The sequence below is a fragment of the Heteronotia binoei genome, chromosome 8 (genome assembly GCF_032191835.1).
Source record: "Heteronotia binoei isolate CCM8104 ecotype False Entrance Well chromosome 8, APGP_CSIRO_Hbin_v1, whole genome shotgun sequence".
Lineage (NCBI taxonomy): Eukaryota > Metazoa > Chordata > Lepidosauria > Squamata > Gekkonidae > Heteronotia > Heteronotia binoei.
Genome location: NC_083230.1, coordinates 94,601,587 through 94,624,391, shown reverse-complemented (window position 1 = coordinate 94,624,391; position 22,805 = coordinate 94,601,587). Strand labels below are relative to the sequence as shown.

General features: G+C 43.6%; 1 protein-coding gene across 2 annotated transcripts in view; it reads right to left on the bottom strand.

Annotated features, from left to right (window-relative positions):
* The window catches only part of HIPK2 (homeodomain interacting protein kinase 2), a 241,329-nt gene that overhangs the window by 24,651 nt on the left and 193,873 nt on the right, over positions 1 to 22,805 (bottom strand). For both annotated transcript variants that reach the window (XM_060245646.1, XM_060245647.1), the window contains exons 9-11: positions 19,203 to 19,324; positions 9,300 to 9,442; positions 6,269 to 6,448 (exon numbers count right to left, since the gene is read on the bottom strand). In XM_060245646.1, coding sequence (XP_060101629.1) covers positions 6,269 to 6,448; positions 9,300 to 9,442; positions 19,203 to 19,324 — 445 coding nt within the window. The remainder of the gene's footprint in view (positions 1 to 6,268; positions 6,449 to 9,299; positions 9,443 to 19,202; positions 19,325 to 22,805) is intronic.

The window sequence follows — 22,805 nt, the reverse complement described above, 5'->3', positions numbered from 1 at the left end:
TGCTTCTGGGAAGGGTGGCAGGCAAAAGGGACTGTTCTGGTGGCTGGGCAAGGACAGAAGGCCAGGTGCCTAGTATTCACACCAGGCCTGTCTAATTGAGATGTTTTGTAATGCCTGGCCAACCTAGGGCTCATCCTGCACACCGGTATTCATGTCTGTGTCCAAACATAGCTTGGAGTCTAAAATGTACAGTGCTGAGCCGAACTGGGGGGTTGGGAACATTTCAAAATACTTTAGCCCCCTACTTCCCTGTAGCAATTATTGGGACCCTTGACAGAAAGTTACAAAACTGTCTGCAAAGGTACGGGCAGGGGGAGATGGAGAATATCCCCTTTGTTGAAATGCACATGCCACTGAAAATCACACTGGGGCTCAAAGGAGTGACATCCACGTTCAGATTCACATGCAAATGCTAATGTCATTTCTCCGCCCTATGTTATTTTCAATGGAACCCACATCTCATTTGGAACATGGGACCATTTGTCTTGGCAAACAAAAGGAGTCCTTCCTTCTAACGCTGCATAAAGAAAAGAAAAAAAAAGCAGAAGATTGGAAAAACAAATTATATGAAGCGGCAGCAAGAAAATATGTTAAAGCCTAGAAGACAGGAGATTTTTTACAAACATACGAACACACTTGGGAATGTCAACTTTCACCGCAAAAAAGAAGAAGGGAAGTTTATCATGAAGTAGAAGATTTTAGATGACATAGATGGAGAATTGGTAAGAGACATGTCTTGGATCCAACAGAACATTTCAGGGAGTATTGGTGGCTTCTGTGGGAAGGGGAAAGGTGAGAAAGTTGCATTTGGAAGATGGGGAGTCCTTCTGCCTCTCAGAAATGCTCCATTGGGCCCAGACCCACCTTAGCAATACTTCCGGGCCGATCTTTACACACGTCAAAATCCAAGTCTGAGAGGTGGAAGAGATTTAGGAGCGCATTCAATTCTGCTCCTCGCTATTGCTCACATCTCCACAGGTTGGCCTGTGTCCCAGTTTGAGAATCTGGGACTTTTCCATTGCTTTGGCCCCCATACTAGCAGAACATAACATGAGTCAAAAGCAAGCAAAGTGTTGGCTCCAGTGACAGCATTCTACTGCCGGGCTTTGTCTGAATTTTCAGTTCGGTTTAAAAGCTAACAAAGGACTAGCTGGAATGTATCAAAGGGAGGGAATTATGGACATATCACACTGCACCGAGTCCTTTGCATAACAAATGACTGCGTAGTAGCATTCGTGATGCTTGTTGAATACCAATGAGGAATATGGAATATTCTCCTCTCCAACAGAAGCACACCACTCATTTGGCTATAGTAATGCAAAGCACACGCCACAGGACTTGCACATTCTGCAAGGATTTCCTACTGTCTTGAGTAAATACTGTGCACTAGTGGGAAGGGGGATGTTTGGTATGCCAAAATGTGGTGGGAGAATCTGTTCTCCCATTTTATTGGCTGGCCAGACTGTCACAGCCTATGTTCTGCATTTCATGTAGGCAAAGAGAGCTGGGAAGGGACCCAGAATAAACAAAAGAAGGACAGTAGAGAAACAAGAAAGATTTCTAAACAGCAGTTTTGGGGCTGGTTGTAAATTCTTCACCGGTCCTTTCTGGCCTGTGCCAGGATGGCCAAAGAAATGCATATGTTTCCATTTTACAATGTGCAGATCCATTTCGATTCCTCTTTGCCCTGCTATTTGAGGAACGCAGCGTTCATTAAAGTTGATGTTTTGACAGATATGTCGATTAAATTCCACTTGCTAAAGAGGCACAGCATAGCAATGCAAATGGTTCAACCATCTGACCTGACAATGTGCCTCAACACCCACTTGGGAGGAACCAAGTTAGAGAGCCAGGTCATAGCATGGCCAGACACTTTGCTTGTGCAATTACGCATTGTGTCAGAACTTGGCTTTGGGTCTGCAGAGCAAATGGTTAGAGAAAGGAGGTAGCCAACCCTCTAATGATTTCTCCTCTCAGAAAGGAATTCCAGAGCACAGTTTGTTTGGGTTTTTTGCACAGTGGCATTCAATAGTTTGCAACCTTCCCCTCTACAATATTGTCCATGTGCACAATGATCCTCTTCTTGCAAGTATTTCATTTGGAGATCCCTCATGTGCACACTGGTTCCCTTCTTGCAAGTATTCTGTTTGAGGAAAGAGGACAAAATGGTGGGGTCTTTCCACACATCCAGTCAAAGCCCTCCTCCACACTTTCTAGTTTTAGCACAAAATTCTTGCAAGTCAGTTTTCAGTAGCATAATAATGTGCACATAATAGATGGAAGATAGCCTGGAAAGTCAGAGAACAGCCATGCTATGGGGAATTTCAGGACCTGAATCAATCCAACTTTTAATTTTAGGGAAAAGCAAACATGAAAGGTGGATTCCAGTAGAGGAGAGAAGAAACATATGTGGGAGGAAGGATTTTCAGAAAATGATGTGGGGCTGAGGAAGAAAAGTTATTTATGGGAAGGTGCTGTGGCTCAGTGGTGGAGTCTCTGCTTGGCATGCAGAAGGTCCCAGGTTCAATCCCTGGCATCTCCAGTTAAAAAAGACCAAGTAGAAAGTGATATGAAAGATCTCTGCCTCAGACCCTGGACAGCCACTGCCAGCCTGAGTAGATAAAACTGACCTAGATAGACCAATGGTCTGATTCAGCATAAGGCAAATTCATGTGTCACTCATCACTAATGTTTCCACACTGTCACTCCTCTGTTAAGAGTTTAAACCACACCACAGCTGCACAATGGAAAAAACAGACATCTTTGGAAAGAAATCAAATTTTCTCATGACAAGACAGCTTTTGATAGGTGTTGCAACAAATCTCTTGAACATACCAGGATGTTCTCTGGAACAGAAGTCTGGCCCCCGATAACTGATAAAGACAAAGGCCATGGTGTCAAAGGGGACCAGATCCAGAGGCTTCCAGAAACCTCAGTAGCTAGAAAACCTACTTGAAAAAGTTGAGGAACCCTTTCTACTAAACATGTCTGACAGCTGGAGGAGAAGAAAATGAATCGGGAAATACACCCTCTAAGCTGTGGAGTCTTATGAGTAAAAATTCTACTTTGTGAGCTACTGGCATTAAAGCTGTGAGTGAGCAATTTGACTACTGCATATATTAGTTTGCTCTGGGGCCACCCTTCCCAAGCCAAGACAAACAAAGGCCAGTTCTGCACTAGACCTTTAATCCTGGTTCAGCCCTGTCCTCCAACTGGTATTCTACACTAGAATCATAGAAACCAACCGTATGAGTCTATATGTCTATGATTCTAGTGTAAAATCTCAGTTGGGGACAGGGCTGAACCAGGATTAAAGGTCAAGTGCAGAATTGGCCAAAAATGTGTGATCTGAAGGCTAAAAAACTATAATCTAGCTCACACTAGTTCAGCTTAGAGGAAACATTTTTCAGGGGATGTTTCTACTCTTTATTACCTACTTAAAGAAAGGGGGTATTGGACCAGCAGAGCAGCACTATCTTTGAAGGTACTGTGATGTTAAGAGATCCTCCCCCATTTTACTTAGCCAGTAGATGAGGCTGAAGAATGATTTGCCAGATATACTGGCTTGGATCCTGGTAAATCCCTCTTAATAAATCAGCTTTGTTAGCCTCAATATATCACATTGTTTGGCTGAGCTGCCATCACCATTGTTAACACCACTCAGGTCATATTCACAGATGGACACAAGAAGCTGTCTTCTTACTGACACAGACCACTGGTCCAGCAATGTCAGTACTGCCTACACAGACTGCCAGCAGCTCTCAGGCAAGGGTCTTTCACATCACCTATTACCTGGTCCTTTCAACTGGAGATGCCAGGGATCAAACCAGGAACCTTCTGCATGCCAAGCAGAGGCTACCACTGAGCCACCAATAATATGAAGCCATGCTATCGCAATGCATGCAGCATCACAATTTGGATGAAGAATCTCATTTCCCTACGTACAAAATTGAAGATATCAGAGTAGCATTTTGTGGAACTGGAATCCACATCCTTCTTCCTGAAAATTCTGTCCTATCCATATTCCCAGTCAACTCTCCCACTCCAGTTTGAAGCACAGGAAGAACCAAGAATTAGATGGCATAAGCCGAACAAGATTCACACATCTCAGCAGGATAATGGTAACTTCCAAACGCCATTAATTTGCAGTAATTGGTGTAATTCGTTGCTGCATTTGCGACACTTGAATGTAATTTCAAGCACAAGGCATGAAGACTATATGCCATCCTACACCATCAGACAGTCTATATTTAACCCAATCTGTTCTGTACATATAGTCACCGAAGCAGAAACAATAGGCTTTTAAAAGTGGTTCAATATCCTCTAATTTTGCCAAGACATCACTTTAATGGGTTTAAACAAGTCCAATTGCAGGGACTTCTATTGGAGTAGCTTTCCAACTTCCTCATGGGAAACAGAGCAGAACCTTTTACAATGCAGATGGAGCATGCTAACACTTTGATACTGAAGCCACATTAGAGAAATTCTGGGTCACAGGGAAATAAATGCCTCAACCCCACTTATTCTCTGCCTGCTGTGTCCTTCCCTCCCAATCAGGCACTCAAAAAGGTGACCCAACAGCTGTAACAGGAGTAGGCAGAGGAATGGGAAAGAGACATCCAAGTTCACACCAAGATGGGTTTGCAGCAACAGAGCTTTAGTGAACAATAGATGTTGTAAAATTAAGGCACATACTCGCCATAAGAGCATGACTGACTACCCGTAGGCAAATTTGTTTTATAGATGTATCTAGAGTTTACTAAAACTTTTCTCCTAGTTAATTTCTGCAAATCCAAACCTGAAATCAGGACTCATTGGGACTGTTCAGATGCACAGTATAATCAGTTGTCACTGCTGTTTCATACCAGATTAAAAGTGGCTGATCAGACAGCAACATCTGCCTCCCAGTATTAACTCGTAGTAGCCCCCCCTAATCCTTCTTGGAACCAGTGTATTTTGTTACCTGCTCCTTTGCAGTGTTTTTTGAGTTCTCCAGTTTCACCTCGTAGTTTCCCTGTCTGGATAGTTCTTGACCAACTTCCGGATGTCTGAAGGCTGTCCCGGAGCAAAAAGAGCCTCGGACATCCGGTTTATGGTCGCCATTTTTTTTAACTACTTAGTGATATGCGCATAACTGCATAATCATGTTTTAACCTACGCACATAGTGTGCATAAAAGTGGAGAAAAAAAGAACTGCATGGTGCCATTGTGTGGACGGCAGAAGACGGTTTCACTGCGGAGTGATTTGAATTATAGTATGGCAGTCTGATCAATAATATCTGGAACAAAGATATTCGGAATAGAACCGGGTCAGTTTAACACAGACTCAACATGCTATGTGAACAGGGCCTTAAGAGTTACAAGGGGAAATTCAGGCCACCTAGTCCAAACCTCTGCTTAATGCAGGATTAGCCTAAAGCATCCCTGACAAGTCTTTGTCCAGTCACTGTCCGAAGATTGCTAGTGATGGGAAGCTCAGCACCTTCCTAGGTAGGTAATTCCACGGCTGAAATAGTCCCACTCTACAATTTTTCCACCTAATATCCATCCAGGACCTTTCAGCTTGTAATTTAAACCCATTATTGAGATTCTTATCCTCTGCTGCCAACAGAACAGTTGCCTGCCTTGTTCTAAGTGACAGCCAATCAGGGCTCCCTGTCAAGAGTATCTGTGTTCATTTCTTTCATTCCTTTATTTCTATCCCACCTTTCCTCCAAGAAGCCCAGAGTTTTGTACATGGAGGGGTTATCCCCATTTTTAAAATTTGTATGTTTGAAACAGACAGGGTTTTTTTGGATGAAAAAGCCCAGCAGGAACTTATTTGCATATTAGGCCACGCCCCCTGACATCACCATTGTTTCACACAGGGGTTTTTTTTTGTAGAAAAAGCCCAGCAGGAAGTATTTGCATATTAGGCCACACACCCTGATGCCAAGCCAGATGGAACTGCAATCCTGTGTGTCCTGCTATAAAAAAAAGAAAGCCCTGGATACAGACAAGAGGGGTGTATATAATGTGTGACGAGAGCATCAAAGAATACTTCCTGATTCAGCAGGTGAAATCTACCCTTATGGCACTGCTCTGACAATACCAGTCTCCTGTGTCACATTGCTTCTGCAATGGGGGAGCGGAAGCAAATGATTTCAGCTAGGGCTGCAGCAGTTCCATATGTGATCCAGTCTCTCTCCCCCTCCCTCCTCGAAAAACAGTGGAGAAGGGTAGTGCAGAGGATATAAAGATGCCCTTGCCTTCCATCCTCAGTGCATACCTTGCGGATGACTGGTGCTGTTTATTCTTCCGAGAGGAGGTGGTGCTGGTCGGCTGTTGTCTCATGACATGAGCTACACCCACATTCAAGGGCTGGGCTGCTGGAAGGGTGACGTGACTGGCTAAAAGTGCAGGCTGTTGCATGATGGGATTGTAATGGCTACCATGCGCATGTGTATTTCTGCAAAAAACAGGAAAAAAAATAACATTTTGAATGCAGATTCTTCGTCTGGTGATCAACATGCAGATGTTCCTAGTTTAAATTTCCACAAACCTCTTAGCATTACCGAATACATGGACTGAAAAGAGTCACCCTACAAGTTGCTTTTCTAACGGCTTGCTGCAAGAGATACAACGAACCAAATGTAGCACATCAGTGTGTCAGGCAAAGCTAAACCTGCTGAACAGCCTCCAGATAGGCCTTGACAACACATATCTGTTTCAGAATTTCCATTTGCATGGATAGTTGTGCGCTTGTTGGCATGCATATGCATGCACATTGTATCTGAAGGATGGATCACTTCACACATTAATCCCCCCACCCCCCAAGTCAAGGATCTTCTTTGCACAGCACAAAAGCAAGCATGCAAGCTCCTCTCCCCATTAAATGAGGAAAAGACGGGGTGTTTACCAGTAACTGATGTTTTTTTAGTGGTCACCTGTGTAGTCATCCTATTGGGTTGTGCATTCTGAGAACAATCTACATTTCCATGGAGTGAGTTAACAGCACTCCAGACCCTTCCTCTCGAGAGCAGTCGTGCCAGCTGGGCATCCCTCATGAGAAAGGGCAAACAGCTTTTCAGTCAGCTCCTTTGCAACCTCTGCCCAAAGTGTCAAATCCCAGTGGAGGGACACATCCAAGAACCGAGAACAATGGGTTGCATGATTTCATAGCAAACCACACCAAAAAGCATCCGTTCCAGATAACAAACCTGTTTTTAATGTGGATACAAGCAGCTATTGATGAAAAAGGGTCTGTTCTTGCTGGAAGTAGATCCAGGCACGATGGAAGATAAAGACTGCATCTTGTGTCCACTGTATTAATACCAGATTTTTCTCTTGAAGGCCAAGAGAGTAAAGTGTGGATCCAAGAAATCAGGCTCTGTTCCACACTGGCTATAAGAAACCAACTGCCTAGACAGAAGGATATTGTGATGTCTACATGATGGAGGTGAACCCTTCCTCCAAAGAGATTAGGGCAGTATACAAAAGCCTCCCTTCTTCTGTTTCAGCTTCACAATCATCCTGGAAGTTGGATTAGATTGAGAAAGGGTGAATGGCTCACAATCATCCAGTAAACTTCATGACAGATTGAGGATCTAAATCTTGGTCTCCCAGTCCTGGTCTGAAACTTTAGCCACTACACCCTACTACCTGATACATCACTACATAGAGAGGAACACTAACTGAAATCCATGGCTTCTTAAAAGATCCCTGATTCATTCAAGCTCAAGATGATGGGTGATGATGAAGAGGTCTATACCAAGGGCAGTACATGGACATCTGTGATGTCTGTCGAGGAATAACCAGAAAGTGAGCCATGGTGTTGATTTTCTGAAGTCTTTTCAGTAGATGTGTTTGGTGCTGATGAGACCTTCTTCATCTCATGCAAACCCTCAACTCTTGCTCTGCTCTCAGGGAGCAAAGAGACAGAACATAGCCAGACATGCCCAGGCAAGATTTCTCCCATAGCTTAGGAATCATGGTCTTTTCACCCATTATATTAGGACAGGGGTTCCCCAACCCCCAGGCCATGGACTGGTCCCGGTCCCTGGCCTGCTAGCAACTGGGCCATGAGTTGTATAATTATTTCATTATATATTATAATGTAGTAATAATAATAAAAAAGAAGGCATTGGATTTATACCCTGCTCTCCACTCCAAATTGCAGAGTCAGAGCAGCTCACAATCTCCTTTACCTTCCTCTCCCACAACAGACACTCTGTGAGGTGGGTGGGGCTGAGAGAGCTCTCCCCAAAAGCTGCCCTTTCAAGGACAGCTCTGCAAGAGCCATGGCTGACCCAAGGCCATTCCCGCAGCTGCAAGTGGAGGAGTGGGGAATCAAACCCAGTTCTCCCAGATAAGAGTCCGCACACTTAACCACCATGCCAAACTAATGGAAATAAAGTGTACAATTGTATCATCTCAAACCATCCCCCCCACCCCCGGATCCCTGGAAAAATTGTCTTCAATAAAACTGGTCCCTGGTGCCAAAAAGGATGGGGACCACGGCATTAGGATACTTAGCTTTGCAAACTGCCTCTTTGTGGAAAAGAAGGCCACTTTTGTTTTTTCCTTCTGGGAGATAATTAAAAAGGAGTATACTTTCTCCACCAGACATGTCACTACTTAGCCACACAGTCTTGACAATCAGAGATTCTAAGAATTAGAAGATTCTAAGAATTAGAAGCTCCTGTACAATAGAATTTCCTCTGCATAATACTGAGTTTCCTTCCTTTCCTATTCGAAGAAGCTGAATGACAGATTCCATACCCTTTTCCCTGCACAGCCTTTGTCAGTAATAAGGCAGAGTCAGGGAGCGTAAAGAAGAAAGAGCATCCAACTTGCCATAGGGAGAGTGAGCAAGACAGACGGGATGATGATGCTGGCAAAAATAGTAATGGGCGAAGGCTATAACTCTAGCCATCATTGCAGCAGTCTAGGTCTAAGCCGACTGGGCTGCTTGGCTCTGCTTGTATCAGGACTGTTCTGATGTCCCAGTCTGGCCCTGTAGCTAAGCAAGCAGAAGGGCCCACAGCAAAGTTGCATTTGGCTAAAAGAGATTTCCTCACACCCGTCTGAGTGCTAAAATACCCAGGAGTGAAACCTGTGGTCCCCCTCCAGTGCTGCTGCTAATGAATGACTGTCTGTCAAATGCAAGACGATAACCAGTACAAAATGCTAGGTAAACAATGGAGCCAGTGTGCAATGGCTATTAGCTCACAGCCACAGTTTGTAGTATTAGAAAATATCAGGTACCGAGCTATCTCAGGGCAAGCACCTCATGCCTATGAACAGGCTTTCCTGCTTACCTCCAATCTGTCAGCGGCTGGGTCCCTGCCATGGTCTCAGGGATGACGGTAGCATGCTGGACTGAGGTGTGGGTGGCGACTCCAGTCAGCTGTTGCCAAGCGGGAGGAAGCAGGATTTGCTGGGCACCACTGGGCCAGGCTTGCTGTTGATCAGAACAGAAAGTTGTGCTCAATTGAAAAGGAAGAAGAATCACACAGAGTTCCACCGATCCTGTCCCAGGCCTGGCCTCTAGTTCGAAACAACAGGAGCATCCCAAATAAAGCCATTAGCTGCAGCTCCATCAGCTACAGACAGGTAAACCTCTGAGGAAACCCACCAACTTTTAAAAAGCCAACCCAACCTGAAGCCAGTGTTGCTGAAAGGCAAGTGTAAAGGCAAAATGCTGATGCAAGTTCTTATAGCTTGGCAGCCCCATTCTAGGACTTGCTGCCTAGCAGGACTCCCATTTCTTTGAAGACAGGACCCAGTGAACTCAATTTCCTTCTGACTACAGACAACCAGGGCTTTTTTTGGTAGAAAAAGACCAGCAGGAGCTCCCCTGGGCCTTCCCCAGTGCACCTGCCGCAGCAGGCATGCTGGTGAAGGCCGAAGCGATTGAGGAGGCATTTAAAGATGCCTCCCTGTGCCTTCCTCAATGTGCCAGCCAGAGTCCTGGCCAGCCCAAGTGGAGCTCTGCTCCTGTGTGCTCCCACCCAAAAAAAGCCCTGCAGACACTTAGGACGAGGCTTACTATCAGCTTCAGTTCCTATATGACAAAATATGGCTTGCTGCTAAATGAAATAAGTTGGGAGATTCCTGGCTCACATGCTTCCTACTATACCTTCCTTCTCCCTACATGCGAAGTGATCTAATGAATTATTTCCTTGTTCATCTTACATCAACAATGGTAAACTATGGTTTGCACTTTCCCCGCAACTCTGGATTGTAAACAGGGAAGGAGGGAACACACAAATCCACAGATTTCCCTCTCCCTCAGATCATTCACTTAACAGTACATTATAACTTGCTGAGATGTAGACTATAGTCACACAACCTGATCCTATCCACATTTGCGCAAAAATAAAACTACTTTATGTTCAACAGGGCCCTTCCAGGTAAGTGTGCATGGCAATTACTCATTATGGTTCATGACAGAAGTGTACCTAGGATGATTGCTGTGTGCAGCCTGGTTCTATAAATGTTTCCTGGAATTCAACATGGAGTTCAACATGGATTCCCAAGTAAGTACGTGCAGGAACAAGTGGCAAATCCTGTTAGGGTGGGCTATGCTAAGGAAAAGAACCATGGGAAGGGCCATGGCTTTGTGGTAGAAGATCTGCTTTCTGCATGCAAAGGTTTTGGGTTTAATCCTCAGCATCTCTAGCTAAAAAGATCAGGCAGCAGGTTATATCAAAGATCTCTCCCTATGATTGTGGATGGCTGCTGCTGGAAGACAACACTGACCTTGGTAGACCAAAGGTCTGATTCAGTCTGAGGCAGCTTCATGTATCCAAATCCTATTGAATTCAGTGTGGGATTTTCTTCTGAGTAATTACACAGAAAATCAGGCTACAGCGCTTCTAAATTATGCATACTGCATTATCATTAAGAAATTAGGAAAGCGCATGACCATCTAGAAGTATAAAACAGCTAGCTTTATCAAAACAGGATGTAGACCTTCTTTAATCCTTTCCTCTGCTCTTTTTTGAAATGGTGCTAGGCTCTGCGAAGTCTTTCACACTTGCTCTCTGTGTGTTTTGCAGCTACACTGCTGTGCAAGAATCATTCTGCTCACTCTACTTCCAAAGACGTGCGTAAGTGTCATCTTGCTCAGATGACTCAATTTTGGAGTCATATAATATTTTACAAGTGGGTCACATTTGGATTCCCCCCACATGACACAACCAGGCAACTTAATCTCCTTCAGATTTAAGAAATGTGTGTGCTAAGAGAATTGCTTGCTCCTGAAATCCAGGGATGGCAGCTTAATACCCAAGGGCCGTGAGCAATACTGAACAAAAACCGACTAAATGCAGCACAAAGGAACTTCACATTTTGAACTCAAAATGTTCACTCTACACGTGCTTCACAGATTCAGGTGCGCAAAGAATTTGGGAACAGCTTTTCCTAGGATTTCAGTGTACAAGGGTAGTCATGAGAATTCAAGACACAGGCCTGTCAAGACAACAACCATGAAACAGCCTATCCAGTTATGCTCAAACACTCTCTGACTGGGCTCACATTCTGATCACTGGTCGCAAGCAGGGAGCTTATGGTTCACAAGCTTTTCAGATCTGTTTAAACAAATCTCAGTACTTCTGTTGTAGGATTACACTGCTTTCTCACATGTTTAGATGGCTCTTACATCAACTGCCGCTCCCATTTCCACTTGTCTGCTGCTGTCACCACCACCACCTCCAATTTTTACAAAGCACATATTAAAAACAAAATGGAAGCCTCTTTCTGTTTCTGACAAGATTTCTTGTTAATTTCAACTGAGCACGGCATTCTTTTGGTATTCCATGTTAAAACTCATTCTTCCTCATCTTTGACTTTATTTGCAGGTTGTAAGGCTATTGCTCCATTCCTTAATCAGCTTCTGAGAAAGACTCCGAAACTGGCTCCAATATTGATAGCCAGTCAGCTGACAATGCTATGACTGCAAGCTTCCTCTAGTAACACTGGCCTGAAAAAACAGGATTTTCCTTGCATGATATTTTTAGCTACTAATTCAGGGCTTTTTTGGTAGCAGGAACTCCTTTGCATATTAGGAGCTTACAGTTGGCCCTGTAAGAAGAGCCCTGTAAGCTCTTGGAGGATTGGCTACATCAGGGGTGTGTGGCCTAATATGCAAAGGAGTTCCTGCTACAAAAAAAGCCCTGACTACTATTGAGGCATACATTGCTTTGCGTATGTGATGCATACATTGTTATTGATTGGCTGTATGGATGTGTGGTAGAGCTGCCAAGCTCCCAGTTCGGGTGGGGGGTTCCCCGCCCGGGAGGTTCCCAACCCACTGGCCCACATTGGGCCGGCACAGGGAACCTCCCCCTACGTTGCCGGTGTGATGACAGATGACACACCAGTGACAGTGCACAGTGACTGCTCTAGGCGTTTCCAGGAAAACTCTATCATTTCCCCAGACACTCTAGCCATTTGGGGGGGGGGAAACTTTATGGTACAATGTCCCCCGCTCCAGGACGAAGGGGACTTGGCAACCCTAATGTGTAGAAATTAAATTATTTTGATTACTCTGTGATTTTTGTGAATTTGTACTTGCAGTGGTCTTTCTATTTATTTGAGTTCCCATCTGCTGTGGCCCACTGTTTTTGGACATAGAAAAAGAGAGCAGGAACTTTCAGTTGAACTGGTCAATTCCAGCAGTGATTAATTGCTCATAGCATTGAAAAAGGAGGATCTGTTCTGGCTTCTGTTCCCCAGTTTCCATGTTCTGCTCTCTACCTTGCCCTCAGTGTGAAAAACTTAACTTTGCCATACATGTAGTTCTTTGAAACCTGAGATTTAGGAGCAGAAGAAAATACGTAAAGCAACTCTTAAGTATAATGTATTTAGATCACATAATCACAAGTACTACAGTCCAGTATTTGTTTATTTGGTGTGCTTTTAGAAAAGGAATACACCCCGTTCCTAGCTATCCAGAACCCCCTAGGGCTTGCCTTTTTAAGAAACTGCTGCTATGTTTGCAAAAAGTGGAACCAGAGCCCTCTTTCACCTGTCTTGGGCAGATAGGCAAATTGATATACTTGTTTGGGGGCGGGGGGAGAAAACACCCTGAAAGGTTGGATATGAGGATTGGGTTTTTGCCATCAGCTCTGTGGGTTGCAGGCAGCACATTTCATCCAACTTTCATATCACATTTCCTACAATCAACGTTCAAGAAGCTAATATACCAGCTTCAGCTCTTCAGCCTCTAGTATACAATTCCAGCTCTTGTGGTGTCAGAAGTAAATATTTCATAGTACCAAAACCTGAAGCAGGGCTGCTGTCCCCGCCCCCCCCCCCACCTTCTTGACAGAAGCAGTATACTTTTAACAAGTGTATGAGAGGCTGAAATTCAGCAGGGTCAACTTTCTCCTTCACAACCTCCTGCTGGGAAGTTATACCTGCAGAATTTCTCCTTATACCCCAGTTCTTAAATACACAGTGCCTAAGCACAGAAAGAAGGAAGCACCCTGAAAGTTTGCTGTGGGCACCAACTGTAATGGTGCAATTCATTGTGCAAGGGGGGTTGAACTAGATGACCCTGGGGGTCCCTTCCATGATGTCACTTCTGGGGAAAACCAAGAAGCGTTTCTAGGAACCACTGGGAATTCTATGGTAAACGTGCAAGCTGCCGGCAGGAGGGTTCCTGCCATAGTGAGAGACCCTGGGTGCATTCACACTACACTAACTAATGCAGTTTACATCCAGATTTTTACTATGTAAGAATAGCGAAAATCTGGATGTAAAACGCATTAGTTAGTGTAGTGTGAATGCACACCCCGTCTCACAACCTTGTGAATTTGCCCAGAAAAATTATTAAGCACCATTGTCTACTAATCCAAATACACCTATGATAGTTAATTTGATACATGTATGTCCTACAAAGAAAGGCACCAATCCCTACATCTCATTTCCTTCTGACTTCACTTTTTATAATTTCTCCCTATATTTGGCAGCTAAAGACACATTCATGCATCTGATGAGAGAAAGACTAGTCCATGAGAGTTTCCACCACAATCCTATGGACAGCTATGCTCAGAAGAGACCATTGAAGTCAATGGGCTTAGGACATAATGCTATGTACGATCGTGCTATGAGTCTTTAAAATGCCCTGCTGCAAGAGATTAACATAGCCACCATTCTGGAATTTTCTTGCAGTTTGATTATTTCTATTTTTAATCTTACCTTTTCCCAAAGTCTTTGCCAAAAAAAGGTACAAAAACATCTGTGTTTGTTCAGTTGGATATAATTCAGCCAGTTTGGTGTAGTGGTTAAGTGTGCGGACTCTTTTCTGGGAGAACCGGGTTTGATTCCCCACTCCTCCACTTGCACCTGCTAACATGGCCTTGGGTCCGCCATAGCTCTGGCAGAGGTTGTCCTTGAAAGGGCAGCTGCTGTGAGAGCCCTCTCCAGCCCCACCCACCTCACAGGGTGTCTGTTGTGGGGGAGGAAGGTAAAGGAGATTGTGAGCCGCTCTGAGACTCTTTGGAGTGGAGGGCGGGATATAAATCCAATATCTTCTTCTTCTTCTTCTTACTCGTCTCAGATGACCAGCTGAGTGGCTCTATATGAAAGCATGTGGAGTGCAAGAGATGCCAGCGTTGAGAAATTAAAAATCTTAGGGCATGTCCGCATCCTAATTTTCACCTCTGGTTAAGTGGCGTAATCATGGCCTGACTTGTCTCCATCTTCATCTTTCCATCTACAGATTTTAGATCAGCTCTATGTTTTCAGTCTGTCTGCTGAAATAACCAACTGCACTAAAGCCAACTATGCTTTGGGGTCTGATTTTTGACACTGTACATGATTACAAATGCAAACAGTCTAACCATCCAACTAATTTCACAGGGCACTTCTGTCCAAATATTTTCCACATTTGTTTATAACATTTATTTTCCTCTCCTTGGCTTCAAAAGCCCTCTTACTTTCTTGTCCTGCTTTTGAACACTCTGATTTCCCATTCAACCCCTTCCTAAATGGAAGGATAGTTTTTCAAACTGTGGCACTTGGAAAAGGATTGCAGGATTTAGCAGAGGTAGACTTCATTCACGTCCAAGAGGCAGATCTTTAACAAAGGCTCTTCATGGGAACAGAAGGAGGCACTTGGTTCAGTGAAAGAAAATTATGCTACCTTCAAGTTCTGTTCCATACAGTCTTTCCCAGATAAGGTGGGCTGGCAGCTGGTGAAGGAAATTGATTGAACTCTAGAGCTCACTGGAATGGTTTCCAGCCAAGGAATGGCTTTGGCAGGATTCTGGAGCTTGCTGATGCCTAAGGACACTGGAATGCTCTGGCTTACACACTGCATTTAGTTTTATGTACTGGTGCAAGTCCATTTTGTCTGGAAGACAAAGTGGACACTGCAAGGAGTGATCAAAAATCCTAAGTATATGGAGGCCCGTATTTCTATATAGCTCGAAGCCCTTATATACTCTATTGTCCCACCTGGGACAGTATTGTCTACCATAACTGGCAGTGGCTGTCCAAAGTCTCGGGTAGAGATCCCTCCCATACCAGTTATTCCAAATCCATCTTAATTGGATCAGACCTGGACTATTATGCAAGCAAAGCACTGAGCCATGGTCCTTTCTGTAATACTAACACTACTTCTTACTCCAGAAATAGGAGAATCAAGGATTTTAAACAACATGGAGCAGCCCACTATCTCCAGTTCAGGAAATTTCCTGTGAGGCAAGACTATACTTCTACTCAGCAGCTGGCAAAAACAACCTATTGCTTCTACTCAGACTATAATGTGCCAGAAACAGAGAGCAGCCATGCAGTGCAAAGAGTTCTTACACAGCAAATACCTTGAGCTGTTCACACATCTGAACCAAGTCACACATAGGAAAAAGCAACCCTTGGAGCTAATTCACTCCTAGATAGGAATGCCAGGCCAAGCCTTGTAACCAGTGGGAAGACTAAGGGCAAGGACAGCAGAGACACAATGAGTTTCCAGTGATTCCATAGAGTTTCCAGTGATTTGTCACGACCCAGACCTGCAGGCAGCGACGGGCAGCTTCTGTTGCCCTGGCAATCGGCCAGGACGCGGGCTGCCGTCTGTAGTGCTTGCAAAGGGAGCTCAAGCGTTATCTTAACAGTCCTAATTGGTCTTCACCATAAATCAGTCCAGCCGAAGGGAGTAGCAAAGCACGGTGTCAGGAATGCAAAGGGTCAATAACCGGGGAAAGCAAGCCGAATATATCCAAAGTACTTAGCCAAGTCGCAGAGTCAAAGCAGGGTCCAGTGTCCAGTCCAAAAGTCAAGCCGGGTCGGGAACAGACAGGTTTGCTCAGCAGGCAAGAGGGTGCAGGGCGCGGTCACGTCCGAGGGTGATCATTTGTTGCCAGCACAGTTTGTACTGAGGCCAGGATTCCAGATATACTGTGCTGGCTAATTAGCTTGTTAGTATTCTGGGCTCAGATCCCTCCTAGCACGCCTGCGTGCCTCTCTACGCCTGTTCCTGAACTCCAGCCGTCTCCTCTCGCGTAGCCGGTCTCCAGGTGGTGGTGATTCAGGAGGGGATGAGCTAGTGCTTGGTGTAGCCTGATCGGTTCCAGGTGGCCCCTGCTGCTGGCTTGCTCCTTCGGGACTTACGTCCGATGTTGGTAAAGGCATCTGCACAGCAGGGGCTGGGTCTGAAGCAGGCACCTGCTCCGAGTCAGCAGGGGCAGGCATGACATGATTCCTAGAGTTATCCTACAACACTTTTAGGATTTTTCCTAGACAGACGGCAACACAGTCAAGGATTTTAAAAGCAGTCAAGATTTTTTAAAAATCCCCACCACCACCACTTGGAGCAGTAGCGGGCAGCAGAATGTGGAGATGGTGGATCCACTACCCCAACCAGGGATTAGCAAGCAGATTCACTGGCACAGACTTAGTACTCAGAAAGACTCTGAACTTCAGCCAGCTCATCCAAAGAGTTATACCAAAAGAAAGGTGTTTCCCCACACCCCACCCAATACCTCACCCTGGTTATTCAGAACTTGATAGGAAGCAAGAATTATTCATTTGTGAAATGACCATTCATAGAGAAAGAGGGCAGCTGGTTGGGAGAAAGATAGCCTTATAAATCTTATAAAATAAATTAAGTAAATGGTCTTTTTCTGGGATTATTTTACATAATTGATGGGAGTTATAGGTGGAATGTTAAGCCCTTCCCATGGAACATTTTTTCTGTATTTATGGTTGAATTGCTTAAATGCTTAAAAGATATTTTTTATTCTAATGAAATTTAAAATTATACATTTGTTTTCTGTGTGTATATTGTACCTTTATGGTTTGGATCCAGGCCAAATTATCCATTAATAGAAGGAAGGCTGATTCTGCTGATCACCCTCCCACTGCAAATGCCTGCTTTGCACTTCACTCTGTTCCTGAGTGTTCCCTGCCCCTAGGAACAGGATTTGGGAGTGACCAGAGGGCTGTAGCTGAGGCAGGAAAGCCCCATTCTGCCATTCCATTAGTGAAAAAAAGAACTTTGGATCCAACCCTCTACATCTGAGTTACTGATTTACCTCAAAATTTAGTACAATATACATTTTCCCTTCAAGAATCCTCCAGAATTCTTACATTCTTCCCATTCCCTTCTGCTGCCCATTCTTCCTCCAACTCCCTAACAAGACCTTTTGTGGTACCACCTCTCCCCTTCAGATACAAATCATGCTCCCTTGCAAAAGCCTCTTTTTGTGTGGGTGAAGCTTGTGCCTTAACCATTCAACTCCAACTCTTAAAAGAAATTCACTTAAGTATGTTTCAATTGCATTTGCTCACTTTCTTCTCCTATTAGCCTAGCTTTTGTCTTGACAGCCTCCTACCTTCCTGTTGTCTTCCCCTTCAGTGGAAATTTGGATTGCACTGAGATCTCCTTGGGGTGGACACCTGTCTTTTTGCTTATTTATTCATTTATTATATTAACAAATTTTATATACTGGCTTTCTGCCTAATCAGGGTCATGCAGGCAGCCAGGGCTTTTTTTGTAGCAGAAACTCCTTTGCATATTAGGCCATATACCCCAATGTAATCTTCTTTCATTTTACAGTAGGCCCTGTACTAAGAGCCCTGAATTGGCTAAATCAGGGGTGTGTGGCCTAATATGCAAAGGAGTTCCTGCTACAAAAAAAAGCTCTGCAGGCAGCTAACAATTAAAAATAAAACATTATAAAAGCATTTCACAAAACCAATTAAAACCAAAACTACTAAATGCATCTCAACCCCCACAAAACAGCCATTGAAACACAGGGCAGGAAGGTAATTCGGATGACTGAGAGAAAGCCAGACAAAACAAAAAATCTTTACCTACTAAAGACAATGATAAAAGGGGATGAATGTCCCTGAGAAGGGGTACCAGTTATGCTAGTCTATAAATACTGTATGTTGTTATTGTTGTTGCTGCTGCAGAAGAAGAAGCAGAAGAAGAAGACGACAATGATGACAACAACAACAACAACTGATTGGTTGCCCTTAATATACTGAAGACAAAATGTCACATAGCCAGTCCATCTGTAATACCTAATTTCGCTCTTGGGGCAAATAAATACAAGAAAAATGCAGGTAGACAGCCTTTCTGTGTCTGTGTGATGCTTTCAAGATGCCATGAGAAAAAGAGCAAAGGGGGTGAAAAAGCTGGCAAAAGAGAAGTGAATCCATCATGCATACACTAGAGCTCATAATCCACACTCAGGAGTGTGCTCATATTTCTTATTCTTATATAAGATTTGCCGGACTTGAGATTCTTCATATTATAGCTGAGTACTGTACAAAATGGCCCTAGAAGCAGGGCTTTTTTTGAGTAGCAATGCTCAGGAACACAGTTCCGGCTGGCTTGAGAGCCAGTTTGGTGTAGTGGTTAAGTGTGTGGACTCTTATCTGGAAGAACCGGATTTGATTCCCCACTCCTCCACTTGCACCTGCTGGAATGGCCTTGGGTTAGCCATAACTCTGGCAGAGGTTGTCCTTGAAAGGGCAGCTGCTGTGAGATTCCTCTCAGCACCACCCACCTCACAGGGTGTCTGTTGTTGGGAGAGAAGATATAGGAGATTGTAAGCCGCTCTGAGTCTCTGATTCAGGGAGAAGGGCGGGGTATAAATCTGCAATTCTTCTTCTTCTTGGCATCAGGGGTGTGCCCTAATATGCAAATGAGTTCCTGCTGGGCTTTTTCTACAAAAAAAGAGCCCTGCCTAGAAAAATTAATCTACCTGTGCAAGGAGTCCTGGCTGGATCTGAAGGGGCTGAGCACCTGGAGCCTGAGTGACGATTGGAACAGCATTCTCCATCCGCACAGAATACCCAGCATGCTTGGAAGGAGAAGTTTGCAACCCTGTAAAATGGAAACAAAAATGGAGTTAGCCCTCCATTGCCCTTTTAGGAAAAGGGATCTTAAACTTTAAACACAATTAGGGTAGTGCAATATTTAGAAGCCCACTCCATTTTTTGGTAGAAGTTTCAGAATACTAGAATCAGGAATAGATCCAGGCCAAGCCTTACTCATGGGTCTCTCCAGGCTGGATTTGTAAGCTGCCTTGAGCCAGGAAGAAAAGTAGATTACAAGGATTTAAATCAATCAATAAAAGCTGCTATGGATGACTCTGATGGGCATCATTCACCTTTATTTTTCATACTGTTTGTACTAAAAAAACAAAAGGATGCTTATCTTAAAATTTTCCAAAATTTGAGATCCTACAATGTTTCTGAGCAACTAGTCTATAAGAACAGCCACCCTTCCAAACTTTCAGATATCCCCTTCTTTCCCATCAGTTTGAACCTACTGGTTCTGCCATTCATTCATTTATTTAATCTACATTTGACCAATGGCCTAGAAGGCAGAGAGAAGTTCTAATCTAGTCAATGTTGACCAGTGCAACACCAGTTGGGTCATTTTTTAGCATAGGTAAAAGGCTCTAAATTCCTGTAAATGGCACCTCAGTCCAGTGAGAATCTGCCAGCTTTGAACCATTATGTCACACGGAACAGGCTGAAAAGAGCAATGTAATAAGGAGTCTAACCATATTCACTCTTTCCATGTGCATTTGAATTATTTAGTCGATCTGAAGACTGAGCTAGGAACCATCAAGTGATATCTGTTTGACTGTCAAATGAATTCAAGAGATCACAGATAGAAAAATAATAGGAAAATTATGAAGACCCAGAAGATCCTTTGAAGTTTCCACCTCATACTAAAGAGGCTAGCCATTTTCCATTTATATTTGAAAACGCAACCTGAAAGGGCATGTTGCCTCATCAGCAGTGAAAGCGGTGCAGTTGAAACCTCCAGAGGAATTCTCAGCTGTGTTAACAGTTCTCCTTAATAGGTGAATAAAGCTTCATTGATTCACATATACAAGGACAAATTAGTTTCAGTTTGCAAGCATCCTCCCATGTGGTGGATCATCATAAGAGGAAAAAATATGGTAAGTCACAGAGACTCAGTACAACTGCAGTTCTTGATAAAAACCACCCTAAGAACTTCAGGAAGTTGGACTAGATGACCCTGGAAGTATCTTCCAACTCTATGATTCTAAGCTACTTGGAAAATCCATGCCTATGCAAGTTATAGAACTTATACCCAGGCAAAGGTGAATAGGGCTGTAGTCTTAATAAAAAAGAGATATCTCCATGTATCTTGGGACATGCTCTTGAAAGAAGATAAATTTAATGATTAGATTTCCAAAACATCATCCATGTGACAAGTTTAAACAGGAAGGCTATGTAAAGAGTTTTTTATAGTGGAACACCCTTCCCAAGCGTTTGTTCTGTTAAAATCTGAACCTGTACACTTTCCCAAAGAGTAATAAAGCATTCCTATTTGGGCTGGTGTTATGCATGCATGGATAACTTTAATGTGACAGCTTCAGAAGGTAGCCATGTTGGTTTGTAGTAGAAAATCTAGATTTGAGCTCAGTAGCACCTTAAAAGTCCAACAAAATTTCCAAGGTACAAGCTTGTGGGGGGGGTCAAAGGTCAGTTATCAGTTATCTTTGTCAGTTATCGCATTTAAATTACAGACAAAACAATGTGATAACTCTGTAACTATTTAATTTTTAATTTAAAAAAGGAAGAAAAAAATATTTGTCAGTTATCTGACAAAGGGAACTTTGACTCTCAAAAGATTATATCCTGAAAATTCTGCTGGTCTCTAAGGTGTTCCTGGACTAGAACAGGGGTGGCCAAACTGCAGATTGGGAGCCACATGTGGCTCTTTCACACAAATTGTGTGGCTCTCAAAGTCCCCACCACCCCATCAGGCAACTTGGAGAAGGCATTTCTCTCTTTAAATCACTTTGCCAAGCCAGCCAGTGGCTTGAAAAATGCATTTAAAGTTAAAGTTGCTTTCTTTCCACATTCACCTGCCCCATCTATTCCTTCCTTCCTTCCTTCCTTCCTTCCTTCCTTCCTTCCTTCCTTCCTTCCTTCCTTCCTTCCTTCCTTCCTTCCTTCCTTCCTTCCTTCCTTCCTTCCTTCCTTCCTTCCTTCCTTCCTTCCTTCCTTCCTGTCTTGTGGCCCTCCAACATCTGATGTTTATTCTATGTGGCTCTTATGTTAAGCAAGTTTGGCAACCCATGGAGTAGAATCTATTGCTTTAATTTAACCCACCCCAAACTACCGGGAAGAGAGTGAACTCTATAAATTAATCTATGGGACCACATCCCAGTGATTCTCCGATAAAGGCAAGCTCAACACAGCAGCCTGCTCTGAAAAAGAGAAATTCTGCTCTCTGAAGGAAGGAGGTAGCCCATTGCTAAAAGCAAAGGTGGAAATCAAGAAGCCAGCAGTCTATCACCCTTTCAGCCACCCCCGCTCACTTTGTGCTGTGAGACCTGAAAAAATCACCAAGGATAAAGAAATTGCCAAAATAGTCAAATGCCTTTTGTAGCTTTTGTAAATAAGACCCAGGAGACTTTTCAGGATTTCACCCTCCAGCTCTTTTATGTTATTTTAACCCTGCATAAAGAGTATAAAGTGTCTGCAGCACAGCAGTGTGCTGAGACATCAATATCAGCAAAGTGCTTTAATATCTTTGGATGAAAATGACAAGAGAGGTAGCCAGGTGGCAATAGCATGGGCTTCCAGGCAGTAGTTGAGCTCAGGTGCAAGGGCAGTGTTAGTTTTGGATAACAGTGGAAGTCAGGGAGTGAAAAGGGCCATTCCTTCTGTCTCCCAGCCCCATGAACCATCAACAAAAACCCTTAACAAATAAGTGACAGCTATACTGAACTGTAATCCTGCACCTGTGAATAAGCTTATTTAAATGTATATATCTTATTTAATGCATCTGTGAATGTCAGGATCACCCAGCAGTACAGAGAATCTGCAGCAGTACAGTTATGTGGATGAACCAAGAGGTGAGTTTCAGGCAATGCCTGGCAATCAGTGGCGGGGTTGTGGGTGGGACCATGGGGGTCTCCCCTGTCATATGTAGTGCTACATCACTTCGGGTAAAAAATTGAAAGTAACAAGGGTAGCTCTAGGAATTGTCAGGAACCACTGCGTTTCCAGCAATTACTGGCACTACCTTTTGTCACTTCTGGTAAGAACATACAGTAAGAACATGAGGCTGCAATATTTAAAGAAAATCTCCTTGCATTCACATATGTCTAAATCAACAGTTCTAAAGAAAAAAACCATTGCAGTAGACATCATTTTAGAAAAGAATGAGGAATGCCTCTTTTTAAAAGATTAAATTATGGTTTTTGTAAGTACCTGCATAAAATAAATGTTTTTAAAACAGCTGTTGCACAATCAACAGCGCCATTTTTTTGAATGGCTGTGCAAACATGGATACAATCAGTTCCACTTGATAT